The sequence below is a fragment of the Stegodyphus dumicola genome, chromosome X2, assembly GCF_044657685.1.
Source record: "Stegodyphus dumicola isolate Sdum_Otavi_A_Nest chromosome X2, ASM4465768v1".
Classification (NCBI taxonomy): Eukaryota; Metazoa; Arthropoda; class Arachnida; order Araneae; family Eresidae; genus Stegodyphus; species Stegodyphus dumicola.
Window position 1 is genome coordinate 180,504,011 of NC_140781.1, and position 18,612 is coordinate 180,522,622.

General features: G+C 31.8%; 1 protein-coding gene across 1 annotated transcript in view; it reads left to right on the forward strand.

The window, feature by feature from the left end:
* Gycalpha99B (guanylate cyclase 1 soluble subunit alpha 2) overlaps positions 1-15,982 on the forward strand; it is a 424,202-nt gene extending 408,220 nt beyond the window's left edge. The window contains exon 11 of the mRNA XM_035359312.2: positions 15,214-15,982. Within this exon, the coding sequence (XP_035215203.1) occupies positions 15,214-15,421 (208 nt within the window). The 3' untranslated portion in view covers positions 15,422-15,982. The remainder of the gene's footprint in view (positions 1-15,213) is intronic.
* The last annotated feature ends 2,630 nt before the right edge of the window (positions 15,983-18,612 follow it).

The window sequence follows — 18,612 nt, forward strand, 5'->3', positions numbered from 1 at the left end:
TTTCTATACTTTTTGCTGCTTAGTTTATAAAACAAGTTAGAAAATAATCAAATATGAATAAATGTATGCATGTATTTTTCAAGATTTGGAAAGGAGGGGGGATGATCTTCTAGAAATGGTGAAAGGGGCGTATGGGACAAAAGAGATTGAGAAACACTGCTCTAAAGGCTTGTTTTAGTGAATGTAAATGCAGATATTCCTGCGGTTACGAATGGCTCGAATAATGGCATTCTCAAGTTCGAGCTACAGGCTAAGTTAAGTTTTCCAGATTGGTTTCTGAAATATGTTAGTCTTGGTGTGAAACGTTATTGATCGGAAACGAAAATTCTCTACAGCAATTAAATTGCTATTAATCACAAGCCCACAAGCCTGTTTTAATTGCTGAAATACATAAAAAAATTATAAAAATTTGGTTATTTCTCAAACATATTAGAGTTACTATGCCTCGTTGCTCTCTGCATGTTGTTCAGTTGAATTTTTATAAACCTAAATTTTCCACACAATATTTATTTCTTTATGTTGATATTGATGTTGGTTTTATTCAAGACAGGATGACAGAACATTTCCTGGATATCCACACACTTACAGAGGTTTCTTTAGTTCAATTTCTATAATAATCGCAATCATTTATTTGCTTAAATGCAATACCTGCTTTTCCTTGATTTAGAAAATATTAATCATAACATAGTTATTGTTGAAGCTTCACTGGCAGAATTTGATTTATCATTTTTCCTTATATTTGAACCTTCTACGAACATTAACGATGATTTTACAAAACACGTTTGGTGTTTTTATGTTGTTCAGCCCTTTCACTATGGCTAGAGGTTTCAAAGTTGTGTGACTTTCTGAGTACTTGGAATCTTGTAAGGAAGATGTTGAGTCCACTTTTCTGCCCATAGGTTGTTAGCTAAAATATTTTGATTTATTATTTATTTTTGCTTTAGATTTATACTAGAGCAATAATACGACCTTGTTGCTTCGGCTCAGACTGCCGGTAGAAAATCTATTTGGATTAGAATCTTTAACTGGAATGGAAAACGATTCCGTTGAACTTACTAAAACTCACGACTTGTAATCACAATAGGAATCGAGTTATATTTTGTGTAAAAATTATTGAGTGGCGGTTTCTTCAGATTACCTAAAACTGGTGAATTCCTGAAGTTGAAACATTCTCTGATCATCACATGATTTCTTTTCAAATGTTCATCAAATAAATGCGAAACATTTTAAGATGTACGTTTTTTAGTTTATTACCAGTTTTGTTTAGTGTTTAAAAGTTGACTTGGAAAGTGAAATTTTAAACACTAAAAAAACTGGTGTCAATTTCAAAGATTTTGCATAAATTATGATGACGTTCTACGTAACTAGTTAGAAGATTGTTTGCAGTTATATTATATAATACTATTGTTGAACGGTAGAACCTAAATATTTCTGCTGCTTAATAGTCCTTCTCAACAAATAAATTTCATTTGCATACGATCGATGCTAGTCAATCTAGGTCACTTGTAACAGTTAAATGCGATTAGAAGAATACATCAAAGAACTAAAAATACAGTTTTAAGAAATATTTATGAGACCAGTTATTTATAAATAAGGTTAAAATACTTATCTACGTTAGAAGAGAGCAAATGAAATTCTTGGAGCTTCTCAAGGGTAATACAACGCAAAATGTTTGGAGGTAAATTTATACTTTCGTCAATGTTACTTCATCTTTTGAGCCTACAACAGATAACATTTTAAAATACTCGATTCCTCTTGACGACATGAGTAATGATGAGAAATTTCATAAGTTTCAGAAATGACTTCTCATGGTGCGGATGATGATTTCTTCCTGTTTATGGTTGAAGCTTATGGTGTTATAAAAATTCTAAATCTAGATAAAAATCTCGAGCCAGAAAGAATTACAAACGAAGTGATTTGAAAATCTGCTGAAGTTTACCCATCTATCTTATACAGATTATTTAATGTCTCGGGATCAAAAGCTTTCTCCAGCAGTATAGGAAAAAAAACTAAAATAGTGACTGTTCCTAAAAGTACTGAGGATGAGCAATAGTGTACTAAAAATATCAAATGCATCATCATTCTTCCACATCAGTAAATGTCCTTAGAAATTTTGTGCAAACATACTAAACTGGTCATTCAGAAACAGAAATATTTGCATGAAGATCAGTAAGGCTTTTTAGCCTGAGCGTTCATATGAAAATTAGCTTCTTCGCTCCTGTGATATAGTAAAGCAAGATAAATGAAAAATCTAAGTCACGAATTTTATATCGTTATATGTAAAAGAAGCTTTGGATAATGATTGGTGTCAGAGCTCATTAGCTAAAAGATACTAATGCATCTAAGAACTTCTCCTGTCTAATCAAGAATGTTAAGTAGGCTTGCACAGCAGACCTTTGTGTAGATAGTATTGTAGAGTCATTAAGTGAGTTAAAGCAGGGAGCATGACAAATGTGCAATGCCCTCGCTGAGATCCGAATACTGAATCTCTTGATTGCTACCCGAACGTACTTCCAGTTACAGCACTGGGGTCCACGGTACCAAGGAATTTAGTTTGATAAGGACTGTCTCCAAGGATATTATCTACCTTTGAAACTTGATTTAGAAATGCTTCCAACAATTTTTCATTACAAAAAATGCTTATATTTGTTCTTTAACTCAATAATTTTTTCAGTCTACTTTAAAAAGATCTAAGCTTTAAAAACTGGAATTAAACACTCGTAGGGGAATAATTATGATGGTACATAAAAAATTAAGTGCAGATTACAAAATCAATTTATAATATGAACATATTCCTACTAAAGCAACTACATAAATCAGGTATTTAAGAATTACGTTGGATAATAATTTCATGGGAGAATCACATTTCCCATCTCTGAACTAAATGCTAAAACATATTTTTAGGGTTATATAAATATTGTAAGAACACTCATGGAGTTAAAACAGATCTTAAGTTAAAGCAGATCTATGACAGTTATGGAGTTAAAGCAGATCTGTGACAAAGAATCGTGCCTATTATTTTATTCGCGACAAGGGCTTATAGCAGTTCTTTGCTAAAGAATATAAACTTCGCACTGCCAAGGTAAATTCGAAAATTTCTTTTAAGAATTGTTTCTAGCTTACAAAGCTGTTAGCTTATGAGGCTCTTTTAATTAGCTCTTGTATTCCACCCATTGATACTAAGATATTGAGTAATGTTGCATTGAAGAAGGGTATTTGCAGCTGTCTTTATCAAATTTTCTTGATGGCAGTCTCGCTACCTGTTACGGTCAATTCCCATTCAGTTCTTGAAGATGAATAATAATGTTGAACTCGATTTTGCTGTTTATGAACGTAATTGAGAAGAAGATTTCAAATAGCAGAGAATTAGCAACTACAGCTCTGTTTTTCAGAATGAAGTGCCATGCTGAAACCGCTGAATGAAGAAGGGTATTTGCAGCTGTCTTTATCAAATTTTCTTGATGGCAGTCTCGCTACCTGTTACGGTCAATTCCCATTCAGTTCTTGAAGATTATATATTACTGATGGAAGGAAGATGAATAATAATGTTGAACTCGATTTTGCTGTTTATGAACGTAATTGAGAAGAAGATTTCAAATAGCAGAGAATTAGCAACTACAGCTCTGTTTTTCAGAATGAAGTGCCATGCTGAAACCGCTGAATGAAGAAGGGTATTTGCAGCTGTCTTTATCAAATTTTCTTGATGGCAGTCTCGCTACCTGTTACGGTCAATTCCCATTCAGTTCTTGAAGATTATATATTACTGATGGAAGGAAGATGAATAATAATGTTGAACTCGATTTTGCTGTTTATGAATGTAATTGAGAAGAAGATTTCAAATAGCAGAGAATTATCAACTACAGCTCTGTTTTTCAGAATGAAGTGCCATGCTGAAACCGCTGTATGAAATGGATTCATAATTTTGGTATTGGTTTGAGATCAAACGTGTTTTAATCTGAAATGATTTTCTCTTGTCGCTACAACTATCACAGGAAATTAGTGCCTCAGAGAAGCATGTTGAAACTTAGGCAAGTTTTAAAATCCTGCAACATTTTAATATCGCATTCCTTTTGCTTACGATCGTAGCAACTGCGGAATTTCTGGCAGTATTTGGCTGATTATTTCATGAAAGCTAGCTACAAATCTTCCTACTGTTTTAAAGCTCAGTGTTCGAGTTTCTCACTGGAAGCTCCCTTATACGAAAGATGCTACGTATATTGAAACAGAGAATATCGTGTCTCATCAAACGCATAGTGGCCAAAAAAGATTTTTCATGCAAATGTTCACAATAAAAGATGACAAATTTTCACATATTTTAAATTGGCTGAAACTTTCTCCGAACATGTTAAGAGTTATTGGGAGTGAACTGCATTTGCTCGAAGTGCGCTGTGCAACTACTGTAACGACAAGGAAAATATTAAGTATATTCTTTTTGAACATGTTCACTATGTTAAGCAGAGGAAGAATCCCTCTGTTTCTTAAAAGACCTGTTTGAATCTTGACCTCCAGTTCCTTTTTGGAGGTATTTTTTCGACTAAAAAGATAGTTCCCAATTTTCGGAGTTTCATTCTCAAAATAGATTTTAAGTGTTTAATTTTTTATTTAATAAATATTTAATTTTTTTTAAACTTTTATCTAAATTTTTTCTTCCTTTTGCAGTGTTATTGTGCTTTTTATTTATTTATTATTATAGTATTTCATTTATTTGTATACGTTTTGGAACACGAGGAGCTAGAGTTAACAATAATAACATCGTGTTTGGGCCGAACAAGCTTTCTAAGAGTTCAATATCTTAACTTTTACCATTATATAACAGGCGAAATTTGTAATCAAACACAACATCATAACCAGGAAATAAGTCTTACATTTAACGACTTATCACCTGTGGCGTACATTTGCACAAGCAGTTTAGAACTACAGGATACGATGTGATGATGTGGACAGAATTTTTGAAGAATTATAAGGCTTTAAAATGCCATCAAAAACATGACTACTTGCAATAAATGAACAAATATGAACAAGGTAGGAAAGAAACCTCAATTCTCTGACTATTTTTTGACTTAGTGAAATGGAAGAAGACATAGTGAAAGCCAGAGACGTTGAGGTGGATTATAGAAATGTACTACAATTAGACATAATTAAATAAATTTATCTTTGACGAGAATATAATCTCATGAACGATCAGGAAAGACTTCATGTAAAGAGGGATACCTGATAGAAACATGAAACCCAATGAGTCAAAATATCCAAAACAAAGGAAGTTTATGTCAAAGGAATTATTTGAAACTTTCCTAATTTAAAGAAATAGTGAAATAATTTTAGTGTTATTATTATTATTATGTAGGGTACCATCATCGTTACATTATCACATTTTTATAGTTATATGAGTTATTATAGAATTATTATATCCATCATATACTTTGCTTATCGAGCATCTCATTAGCTATGAACAAATCTGAATGTTCTTATTAACATATATCTTTTGTAAACTGGCGACCTTTTAAATATATATTTTTATAGTTACGAAGAACCTTTAGGAATAACGAATATACATTATAACGAATATATTTTTTAAATCTGTCTTAAGAACAGTCAGTAAGCATACGATGCAATTAAGAACAACATGCACGACTTATATCTCACAGTTACTGAAAAAAATCCAATTTGCAAAATTCCTTTAAGAATGTGATCATTCAAATGTAGAACTACCACAAAATAACAGATCAAAATTTTCAAAATGTATTCATTATTACTGATAAAGAACATTTTTATGGTGTGACTCAAAACCTTTATGAGAATTATGCAAACAAACTCATGACTGCCAGATCAATGTCTTGAAAATCTTCTGTCGTGTAGTATTCGAAAAATAAATAAATAAATACAAAAAAGCATCAAAATGAGTAGCCCAGTTCACAATACAATACACGGAATCCAGTTTATTACCAAATTAAATCTGTGCTCTATAAATAGATTTTGATAGCTTGACAATTTTTTTATTATCCGATATTAAGCGTTTCACCACTCATATCAGAGAATGGGGTTAGTTTTTCTTTTTGCTTTCAATCATTTGCTGCCTCTGTAGAGAAACATAATCTAATAGATCGTTTATCTTAATAGTCTTAAAAATTTGAATAGAATCAAATTAGCGAAAGGAGAACTTGCTTCACATTAAATATTAAATTTGCCTTTGAGCTTTTGACTCAAGTGGAGAAGTTTTGAATAGTTGCAGCTCCTTTTTTTAATCTTACCTTAATTTTTAAATGAATCATTATTGCATAAAGGAGACTTAATTAAAAACGCCCACAATGTTACGTTACAGTATAGTGACTTATCATTATTAGTTCAACAAAAGCATTTTTAAAGGAAACAATAACTAGTTTCTAAATATCAGATGGTAATTATTTCTCATATTTTTTCTAAGCGTATTCGCTGCATTTAAATCCGGTCAGTTAGTCACTTAACTCGAATTGATTGTTAGTTTCAGAAAGTTTGCTTTGTAACAATTTACCCTACGGTCACTAAATTTCTGATTTCGAGTCACAGAAAATCAGGTAATTGCATTGGCACTACATTTGAGAAATAATCCTGAAACTGACAGAAGCCGCAATACGGCTTGCATCATACAGAAAAGGGGCTAGTGTAATAGGAGACAACCAGATAGAGTTCAAATCAATCAGTCATTATGCAACAGAGTTTCACTTTTAAATAGAAAATAACTGGAATTAATTTGTCGCTCTGAATAGTTCATTTGGTAAGAGAAGACTGTCCGCCAACCAATAATGTTATAGAATTAATTGACTCTCAGTCTAGATTGTTATGTATTCTCAATTAAAATGTATTACTATTAGCACAGTCATTTTTCTACAGTTAAGGACAGATTTCCAAAATACGAGCTATTTTGCTCACAAAGCACACCTGGATTATAAATCATGAGCAATAATTTTCTATCCATTGTATCAAATTTCAATTGAATAAAATCAAATTACTATTATTATTTGAGGACACATTCTCCTTCTGCAGACTAGGTCTCGTAAAATGTTACTAACGATCGAAAAATCAGATACTTCCCAAACGTATCGTAAAATAGAAACATTGATTCGAATAAACTTTTAGACTCGATTAATCTCATTGTTTGAGAAGACAAGAATGCATTTATAAATATAAATTGCTTGAGGAAATTCTGAGTTAACTGAAGTATCATGTCTTAAAAGACATTATAATCCACCTGAGCGGAAAGATCGATGTATTGGAAAATGTTATATTTGCAAAGTAAAAGTTTCAATGATAGTATGTAACAGCTTAGCAAATGCCTGATTAAATTATAAAATGACCTGCAGAAATATCAGCATTTAATTATACGTAGAATAGTTTTGATTTACTGAAAGGTTATCATTACTATAAAGAAATTTTAAGCCTTTCAGATATTTAAGCCTGTAAAGATGCAAATACGCACTATTACATACATACAAGCATGCATGTGCCTTACGTATACATGCATTAATACACGAGATACAAAGGAATTACTCGTATGAACCTCTTTTATTTCGAAATACTAGGCTTACACGCTTTACGGCTGCCTCTTGTAAATTGAATGTGACTGACGGTTAAATGTGACTGTGAGCGGAAATTAGGGAATTAATCAAATCTGACTTTGTCTTTGCCAAAAAGTGGAGTGGTAGAAAATATGTATCAGGCTGGACATTGTCGGGTAATTATCATGAATTACTCATATAATACTATGAACATACTATGAATCTAATACACTATGAATAGATAAGCGCAAGAGCGGAATAATTACCAGTTGCATATCAGCAAATATAAAGTGCTAACGAGTTTTTACTTCGATTGCTGATGTATTTTTTCGTATTTGATGATATTTTGTTGTATGTGATGAACACTATGCTGTTTAAACCTGCACTGAGATATCATTCCATGCGCTTGGCTTATTGAATCTGTGCTTAACGTTGTTATGACGGAGGTGAAAAATCTCCTGGAACCACTCGAATACCTGAGCATCTCCGCAGCCAAATCCCCAAATCCAGGACGTAGTGTTCGCTACTCGTCTCTCTGACGCTGTGCACTGTACTGGAAATGTTGTTTTTCTTATTTTGGTCTGCTATTTGTAGATCAGATTAGGCATTCTGCCTAGAAGCACTTCTAGAACTATGTGACGAACACTGTTCACTTATCATAAACTACTATTATATCACAATATTTATGGACCCTCCCATCATTGGCCGAGTGGTTAAGACCGCTGATCACTACAAGTTCGATCCCAAGTACTGCATGGTTGCATGGTTGGTTCTAATAACGGTCTCCATATGTAATGGAAATATGAGCCAGTTTTCTTTAGATAGTCCTCCACAAATGTGTCACTTCCCTTAGGGAGATAACGCCTGTGCAACAATATTGCTTAATGAAACGCTTAATTATTATACGGAAGCATTTTTTTAAGACTTACACGCCAAAAAGTTTGTTAAAATATTAGATATTGCACTATTAATGCACATGTTATGAGATTTATTTGCTAAAGAATGCGATTCAATATTTGTATGCTATAAGAAGTATCGTAGAATGATAAGACATGTAAAAAGTACCCATATGTCAGTTTCAATAAACCCGATGCAATTTACAAGAAATCATCCATAAATTTCACTAGTCTGTTGAGAGAAATCATTTTATATAAAGTTTAAATATAAACAGCAAACATATATACTGATTTTCATGAGAAATGTTTGTTGGCAAGCTGAACATGCTGAGACATATATGCTGTGTTAGCATATTCTTTATTTATGCTTAATACAGCTTAATGTGGAGAAAATATGATTAAAATGAAGGAAACAGCCCAAAACCATGTTTAAACGCGTCAGGTTGTGTCTATAAGACTTTATAAAAGAACATCCATTCTGACACTAGGAGGAATTTAAAAACGTAAAAATTGGTTTAAAAACAGCTCATGTGGTAAAACTGTTTTTCTTTTGGAGACACGTACATTTCTGTTTCAGGTACTTAACCTATATTAGACTATTCTAAAAAATTTCTGCCGGAAAAATGTAACACTTTAGAGACATCAATAATATGAGGTAGTAACACATGTAATGGCTGCCGTTTAATAACAACGATCCAATACACTACTAAATTAAAGAAAAGTTTCCTTACTTGCTCTAGAGTCAATTAGCGTTGAAATTTGGGAAAATGGTCAATACAAATTCCAATATTACGTAATTTGCAAAGAGTTGTTGGATTTTACTTCTATGTTTTTAACTGGCATCTTCTCTGTTTTTTATGAGCAGGTGTTATTGTTTTTATTATTTTGCAACAAACTGCGTTCCCTGATGTTATTCCTCGCATAAATAACTTATGGTAATTGATCTCCGAAATGTTGAAATGTCTTGCGCTCTGTTAGGACAAAACAGTTTGGAAATTTTCCATGCTGCGATGAGAGCTGTTTCAAAGTAGTTCAAGAAAAAGGGCCGCCGTTACCACTTTTTCCTTTGGATAGAAGTAAAATAAACTTCTACGTGGCTGTCAGATAAATCCATTCCATTATTATATTTGTTGTATAAAGTGGCACAAAATGAAACACCAGTTCCCTTCCTGCTATCTTTCATCCTAATTTTCACTTCGGTTTTCACTTTTGTTTCTTCAAAATTTGCCAGTAAAGACGCTACACAATTAGCCTTCCATCGTACTGCAGCTAGTTTGTTTACTTCATCAAACAGTGCACCAGAAGAGCCTCTCTCCATTTTACTCAATGTTTTCGAAGGCACAAGTGAACGTTTAGCTCTTTATTTATCTCGTACAGTTCCAGCTTCACAAAATTACCTTTCTTTCAAACGAACAATTAATCCATGAGATGTGAAAAAACTATCCTCTGAAATTTCGGCTTTTCCACAATCGAAAGCAAACATTCCACGGCGGGCTGAGAAAGAGGTTCCTTGCATTTTTCTTGAGCCCCTTGATAAGGAATAATATTGAAGAGGGATCCATCGTAATAGGTCAGCATCTATAATTTGTATCATAAATTTATGAGTTCATTCTTCATTAACATCTTACAGCCGTGCCTACAAAAATAACACACCATTCTTTTATAGGTTATTAGATCTTCTGAATACCTTTTAAACTGTTTCAAGACAAATTCAAATTTTCTAACAAGCATTGAATTTTGTAGTAACGGTCATCTTTAGCGATTTTAGAGTTGTCTTTCAAAGGAACGTAGCGCTTGATGTCACGATCGTTTCCTGGACATAGCCTGACTCATCAAAGTTGTACCAGTATCGGGGCATTTTGCCAATACATTTTTTTCACGTTGTTAAATATTAATATATCCACTGTAAAACAATCCACATAGGAATTGCTTGAATTCACCTTTCAATGACACTAAAAGAATGATCATTTGCTTGGTTTGCATACCAGTTAGTCGCTACAACTGTGTGTGATATCGTGTCTTCAGCCATCATGTGAAATCAATGAAAGTATCGTAATATTTTATCATTTAGCTTTTAATAAAACACTTGGTATAAACTTCTATTATTTATTTATTAAATCAACTGCAGTTGTAGTAGAATTACATGGATGAATTCCCATAAAGTTTTTGGAAATAAATACTTTATCTTCTATAAAGTAGGAATTTAATCACTGGTTTTCTTTTTTTTGTTGTTGTTTTTAGTTATAATTAAACAAACAGGTAGAATTTTAATTCTCCAAATTATTGATCCCATCGTTATTGGGTGAAGAGAAGTCTCAGAAAAGTTCAAGGATAATTACAGTTGAGTGATAAATGACATATAAGCACTGTAAACAAGTAGTTATTTCTCCAAACGGAAGTGAGCTGACAAAGAATTTGGGTATTTTTTTATTTATTTTAAACTAAAGCTGGGAAGGCAAATTCATTAATAAATTATAAAACGCAATTAACTGGAGCTTTTCGAGTGTGCCTAATAAGAGTTAATTAAGAGAAGTCTGTATAGATATTGGAGTTCTGTCACTGGTAGCATTAAACTTCAGTTAACGTTAAGCTCATAAGATTGTACATTAAAAATTAAAATTTTTTATCTGCAAACTGGATGGTAATTTTAGGTCACTGCAATTATTAATCTGCTGTTTGAAACAGCACAGATTTTTGTATACATACGAAGAAAACATTAAAATCTACAAATCTGCGACTCGACAAACTGACATTTCTTCTGCTATTTCTTTTCTACCCTTTTCTACCCTTTTCTTAAACATCAGAATTTAGCCAAACGAAAGATATAAACTTTTTTATTATATTCTTATAAAATACAGCTTTGTGTCAGACTTTTAAAGAGTAATCAGGAAAATGGAATTTTTCATCGAAAAGTGAAAAATAATTTTCAAAATAGACTCTCTGAAATACGTCACTAAGGCTAAAGACTAGTTTTTGCGAGTGTTTCCAAAATTTTGGACCGTTATGTTGCATTACATTATCATGCATTTATCATCAATATGAGCAAGCTTGGCCATGTCATGTGCATAAAATAATACCTTAAATTTAACTACCCAGAGTCCCGGTAAATAACAAATTTCCAGAATATTGCTATCTGACATTATACAAGATCTTTAATTTATTTTAAATTTTGATTTTGGAATGCTGATTTATTAGACGTGCTCCCCAACGTTTATCACGTTGCTTGCAAAGGTAAATAAATAAAGCATAAAACTTATGATTTCACTAACTGCACGTAAATATTATAAGTTTATCAAACATACGTATACAAAGTAAAACACTTTAAAGAAAATTCTGATACATTTGAAAAATTTTCAGGAACTCATTTCTTTGGTGACAAATATGCAATAAAAAGGAGCATAAAGGCACAGAATGACATATGTACGGAACTTTTAATACCTCAAGGGGCTATTAATCTCCAAACGGTATTTGACGTCGAATCACTATAAACAGCTATTGTATTTTTCAAATTGTTGCCACCAAATATTATCACTCTTAAAGAAATTAAATAATGAAGAATCTGCATGAATGTATGTACATTTCTCGCATTGTGAAAAAATAAAGGTACCCAGAGCGATCAAATTTTGAATAACGTAGTCCTCTACCCGAGTATGGGCACCTAGAGGCCCGCATATTGAATTTAGAATTTGGTTTATTATATATTTCATATTGTTTTATTAAGAAACTCAACGATTTCAAAGAAAGCAGTGGCAACACTCTGTACGGAATAAAATACTTCTATCTTCAGCTCGCGAGATTACCTATTGGAAATTCTTTAAGATGTGCTATTTTAAGCATTTTTAGCCCAAAGGGTCATTAGCCCAAATACTCTCGAAACGCATATGCATGTATAAATGAAAAAGAACGTAATATAAAATCTGAAAAAATTCAGATTTTTTAGCTTTTAAATTAATATTGATTAATAAACTGAATGTAATGCCTTCCTTTATAATTTAAATGTTCATTTTAAAACAACTCAGCTAATTAATATAATTTAATATGCATTTAATTTATTATATATCCAGCTGATAAATAAGGATATTTGCAATGTTTTTGTAAATAAAAAAAAGGCCTTTTGTAACGTCGTACATCGGGACTTAGTAGATAAGAGATTTTTTTTAAAACCTTTGTCTCATTTATTCAGATTAAAATTAATTTATTTCAATTAAAAATTACCATAAAATAATCTGTGCAACAGTTTCGTCAAATATCTTGCTAAATTGCAGATATTTTGAGTCTACATATAATATTTTTAATGGGTTTCATTTTAAGAAGTCATCAATAAGAATGGCTTTAAATGACCAACTAAGTCTTGAAAACATTTCAAAGGTCACGGTTTCGTTACCGTTTAATGTACATTAATTTATGAAGCTTAGATGTAAATGGGCCCACCAGCGGCCGAGCGGTAAAGACGCTGAACACTGGTAGTTCGGTCAGAGGTTCGAATCCCAGCGTTTTTGTGGTTTTCCCCATGTGTAACGTATATACGAGCCAGTTTCCCTTAGAACATCCTCCACGAAGGCATCCCTCCCTTTAGGCAGATATCCCTCGTGTGCTTTGCCATAATTAAATAATGCAATCCAATCCTTAGATGGAAATGCGAAAACACATGTGTTTACCATAAAACAAGGGCCGCGCTTATTTTTCTTGATTTCATTTTCATTTAATGAATAAAAGTGATATGTGGTCACAAGAAAACTCGTTCACAAAAGTTTTGTTTTGAATATTTGATCACCAAAGCTTTTTTTTTTTTTTTTTTGTTATTTTAGTTTGCCAGTGATATTCACAATATCATTTCTATACATAAAATACGGATGGAGGCAAAAATCGCGCTCCATGATAATTTCTCATATACTACTATAAATACTGAAGTTAGTTGGTCACAGTTCACTTGGTTGTTCTGATACAAGGATTTAAGGCACTTATAATAGTAAGTTGCCTAGCAAACGGGTCTTAGCAATAGTAAAGCGCGTAATCATTTTCAAATACTTCTACTTTTTGCATAAATGCTTCTAAGGCCCACCAGCGGCCGAACGGTGGGCATTAGAAGCATTTATGCAAAATTAAATTTATGCAAATTTTAGTTTTGTAAACAAAATATTATGACTACCTGTGAAAGTAGCTGAACACTAAAAGTCGCTGTCGTAAGTGCGGTCTGAGGTCCGAATCCCGCAAACGGGCCGGCTGCAGGAGAGGTTTTCGAGGTTTACCTCATGTGTAACGTGTATAGCAGCCAGTTTCCCTTACAAAGCTCCTCCACGAAACCATCCATCCCCTTAGACAGATAGTCCTCGAGGTTTTGCCGTAATCACATAAACCAAAACTAAACCAAACCATAAAAGCTCTAACGCATTTAGGAGTCAAGTCACTCCAGGAATGAAAGGTATTTAGTTGAAAATGTTGAAAATGAACAATTTAAACCAGAATTATTAAGGCTATAAATAATTACTATATATACTATCTGGATCACAGATTACGTACATGTATCTCTGACGGGTAACTTTAGTCTCACACTCATCCTCAAAAAATATGGGGTCCTTATTACAAGCACTAAAATTCGTATTAAAGGTTAATGTTAATTTACTATGTAAATGCTATTATCAAAAATTATAATTTAAACGCATTTTCAATAAAATTTTTCCTTATTATTAATAATGCGTTGTTATACACAATATTCAGTAACATTAATATAGAAATCTTAGCGTTCTATGAAATCTAGTGCGTTTCGAAGAGTTTCAGTCATTAAACTTGAATATGCAAACGGGCCAAGTTTCAGTTTTGTAAACAAAATATTATGATTACTTATTTTTCATACCGAATTTGTACTTGATGTTGAAACTTGTAAATGTTCTTTCAAAATTTCGAAATTATCAAAGAAACCTTTTGTGCTTGAAAAAGTGCAAGAAAAACCTTATTTTGAAGGAAATCCGTAATTTTAAAAATATTTAAAACTTATTATCTAAAAATTATTACTGTGCTAAAATTACAATATATCTTTTATTTGAAGAGATAGTGTCCATTTCAAACATATTTTAGGCAAAGCATAATTTGAGTACATGTTTTAGCTATAAAGTAATTCTTGAAGTCCAAGAAATCATAATAATAACAGAAACTAATTACGAGACAGTTATGATTATGTTTAATTAGATTTATTTCTTATAATATTTATATAAATTCGTGCTGTTTGTTTTCTCTCATCAATAATTTATATCATTATGGTAGAAATAATTGCTTTTAAGGTAAATGTGAAATCAAGATCTACGTGTTCCTTTTTTCATAATGATTGAGGCCATCTGGCATTGCTAAAACTTAAGAGTATGAATATTTTTATTCATTTCTATCACGTAAGGTCAAAAGTATTGCCAAGTCAAAATGATGAATGTTACAATATACAAATCTATCAAACGTATAATGAAATGATTTGTAAATTCATTACGACTAGAATTAATAAACCATTTATAGTAACAGTCAACAATCGTGAATAAAAAGTATAATACCTACAAGAAACGCTGTCTTCACAGCGAGATCTGGAGTTTCAATAGCTTTAAAATATTGAAAGTTTGAATTTTATATTATTCTGACAATTTAAATTTTGATTAGGTGCGGTATCTAATAACATAAGTATGCTATAGATATCATGCCTAATAAATTCTGCAGTCAATTCAGCTTAAGTTAAAGAATTAGAATACTAACCGAAACATCTGTTCACTGCTCATAATAACTTACAAATTTTCTATTTCTTTCAGACTTCTGGAAAAGACAAAAACATTTCTCTTTACTCCTAGAACGAGAGCTGATCTACCTAAAGGTTTCCCAGAGGACATAAAAGGCATACCATACTTTTTAGATAACTACATACATCCAGAGGTGCCTTTGGCAGCCTCTCTGTCAGAGCATATCGCCGCTGCCACGAAGGAAATTGGCGTACAATCAGGATTTGAATCCAAGTCATAATTAAATTAAATGTAATTACTCTCTAGGAATATGGGTGGCCATTATGTGCAATGTGTTTCATATGACCAATTACACATGTCCAAGAACCAATAACGATGCAAAGCCTTTATGTAAAATCGTCATCTGATGACATTTTAGTCAATCAATATTGTATAACACGAAGCATAGAGAAGTTGTGGTAAACTACTAAATTGTTTCACACGAAGCGATTTTGTAGAAAACTATTTTCTATTTCTTATACTTTCATCTTATTGTACGCTCTGCATCAAAGAAAATACCGATAAAGTAATCGCATGTGTTGTTTTGAGATAATGTAACGGGATAATCAACTGTCATTAAAATAATTAATATGTTCATTGTGAGCTCACAAAACAGAGCAAATTTTAGATGTTAAATAAAAGTGATGATTCTGTACTGAATTTAAATGTGAATCTTAATGTATCATCAGTATTAAAAATGGTATTGTGAAAGTTGTCCGAGTAAAGCATAGTGTATGGCAAATTTTGTGAAATTTTAATATGCACGTGTATGTTGTACTGCTGAATAATTAAAGCAATTCTAATGTTATTTTGTCTTTCTTTGCTCCGTAATCATATTATATTCGGAATTTTTGTTAAGGATATCGAATGTAATGAGATAACTTCAAATTAGAATGCTCACCATTTTAGCAATTTCTTTCAGTTCTAAAATAAATTCAATCAATTACTGAAAACTGAAATTGTCCTTAGACCGAGAATTTGCGATAAAATTAGCAAAATATTTGTAAATTAAGAAACCACTTTCCTATAGAATTGTGTACATATTGAAAGTTAATTCTCCCTTTGAAAAATTTGGTTTCGAAATTATTTTTAATAACAGAAAATGTAAGTATATTTTTTTCATTTAAGTTTTAATAAATTTTAAATTAATTTCCATAATATCATAGTCACTGTAATTGGAAAAGATGATCAAATCTCCAAAATCAAAATGTTTTGTCATTGAAATAGCGTTTAGCAAACAGGAAAAAAATTCGTTATATCCGTATTCCGAAATGATACGCTTAATTGTGTCTTATATCGTCATTTAAAAGAGAAATTTCATATTTTTTTTATTATACTTCGTGTCCCAGTAAAACTGTTTTTTAGTTTCTTGAAGTATAATTTTCGATGTCATTTACAACATAAATTGAATCCAATAGTTTTTTTAATATCATTAGTTTCTACATAAATCTTCTTATAATATACAGCCTACCTTATAAAATATACATCTATGACATACATTATACTAACTCGAATCCAAATTTTAACAGTGAGTAAGTTAATATCATATAAATAGGCTATAATATTAAGCCTTTTATGTGCACTTAGTGGTAAATGTGGCAGTATGAAGCTCATCAAATGGAAGAGGAAGACTTCAATGTAAAATTTAACACTAGGCAGAGAAGCAAATTTTATATGACGTAGGTTTTGAAAAAAACTCTGCGGGTGATCAGACACAGATGATCCTGAAGAAGACGAACCTATGTATAATCACTCTTGAAATCGACAGAGTTTTATTCGAAACCAAGGCCGTAACAAGTCTGCTTTATTGTCTACTTTTAAACACGAAACTAATTAAGTTTAAGAAACTATTTATATTTTATGAAAATTGTATACATGAACTAAATACTAAAACAACTTATTAAACTACTACATTTTCAAGACAGAAAGTATTAGAGCGATAATAAAATTTCCATTTCTATTATCTTTCGGAGGATAGATAACTCTATTAAGAGGTTTTTCTAACAGAGCATGCCATAGAATCGGGGAATAAGCCAAAACAGATTGCTACATATTTTAGTTGCTATATCAGTAATTAAGTTTCCTTTATTGGACAGTTATACATTTATGGCCCTAATAGCTATAGAGCTGCTGCTTTTTATAATAAGCACTGCCTTCCTACAGCAAAATGCATTTATAATGAATACCGTTTTAATCTAAAATTGATTTCATATTCTTTCATCACTTTGGGGCTTTTGTACTGATCGATACAATAGAATAATGCGTATAACAAGTAATCATAAAAGTACGCTGACTTTTATTTTCTGGAGCTTTCAGATGTTTTTCGCAATTTAAAATTTCAAGGAAATTTTCATAAATTCCCCTTTCAATGTTCATACTCTTTTATATTCTTGGTGAATTTCATAACTTTTAATTATATGGATTTTGAGCATGCTGTATCATCCGGTAGATCATTGATTTTAACCGTAAAATCATCATTAATTTCTTTCTCGTCATTTATTTCATTGATCAGCGTTTTACAATGTGACCTTATAACAACTTTCCTCAACTTTTCAACTTCCAAGTCTTCTCAAAACTTAAAATCTTTCCTTTTGACAAATTTTATTCATCAAATAAGAATAATATAAGGTCAAATAAGAATAATATAAGAATAAGAATAATATAACCCCTTGCTGAACGCGTGGATTACGTCATCAATACAAAATCGGGATCGGAAAGGATAACTTTGCATGGAAAAATTTTAAAGGATTTTTGTTCAAATTAAGAAAGTATGCATTATTTAAGCAAACCTAAATATTTTTGTGAATAAAGGGAAAAATTGAAACAACTAATAACTCAAACGCTTTGTTTTGCTACTTAATAAGTAGGCACATGATACAACTTCTTTTTTTAAAGCTTTTTGATTTTTACTTTTTGTGGGACGAAGACAGATTACAAGTTTTCAAAAACTTTGTGGAAAAGAACATGGAGTTTTCAAAACTTCTCTTAACACGCTATTGTGGATTATGATTCTAGTTTCTGAAAATATTTGATGTAGCTGCATTTGAGAACCCAGTAAGATTTGCTGTCTTCGAAATCTAGGCCCAGCTAAACGGGCACCAACAATAAGCCCTTTCTCAAATGGTGAAAGATTTGCAGTTTTTCCCATTTTACTTCAGTCATCGGGAAATCCTTACTTACTTACTTATACTAGCATTCTAATCACGTGTAATTCACTTCACAAACAAATTTGCATACTTCATCCCTAGCGCGTATTCAAACGAAAAGGTTCCTAGTACGTATTCAAAGGTTTCTAATTCGTTGGCCAGTTTGTGTATATCAATACAGCTCTGTTAACGTGAATGTAATGATCACTACTCGGCCTGGGTAACTCTGCGAGTGGGCAGTGCCAAGCAAGGTTGCAACGATGCATGCGTGTCTGATCCCTTTTGA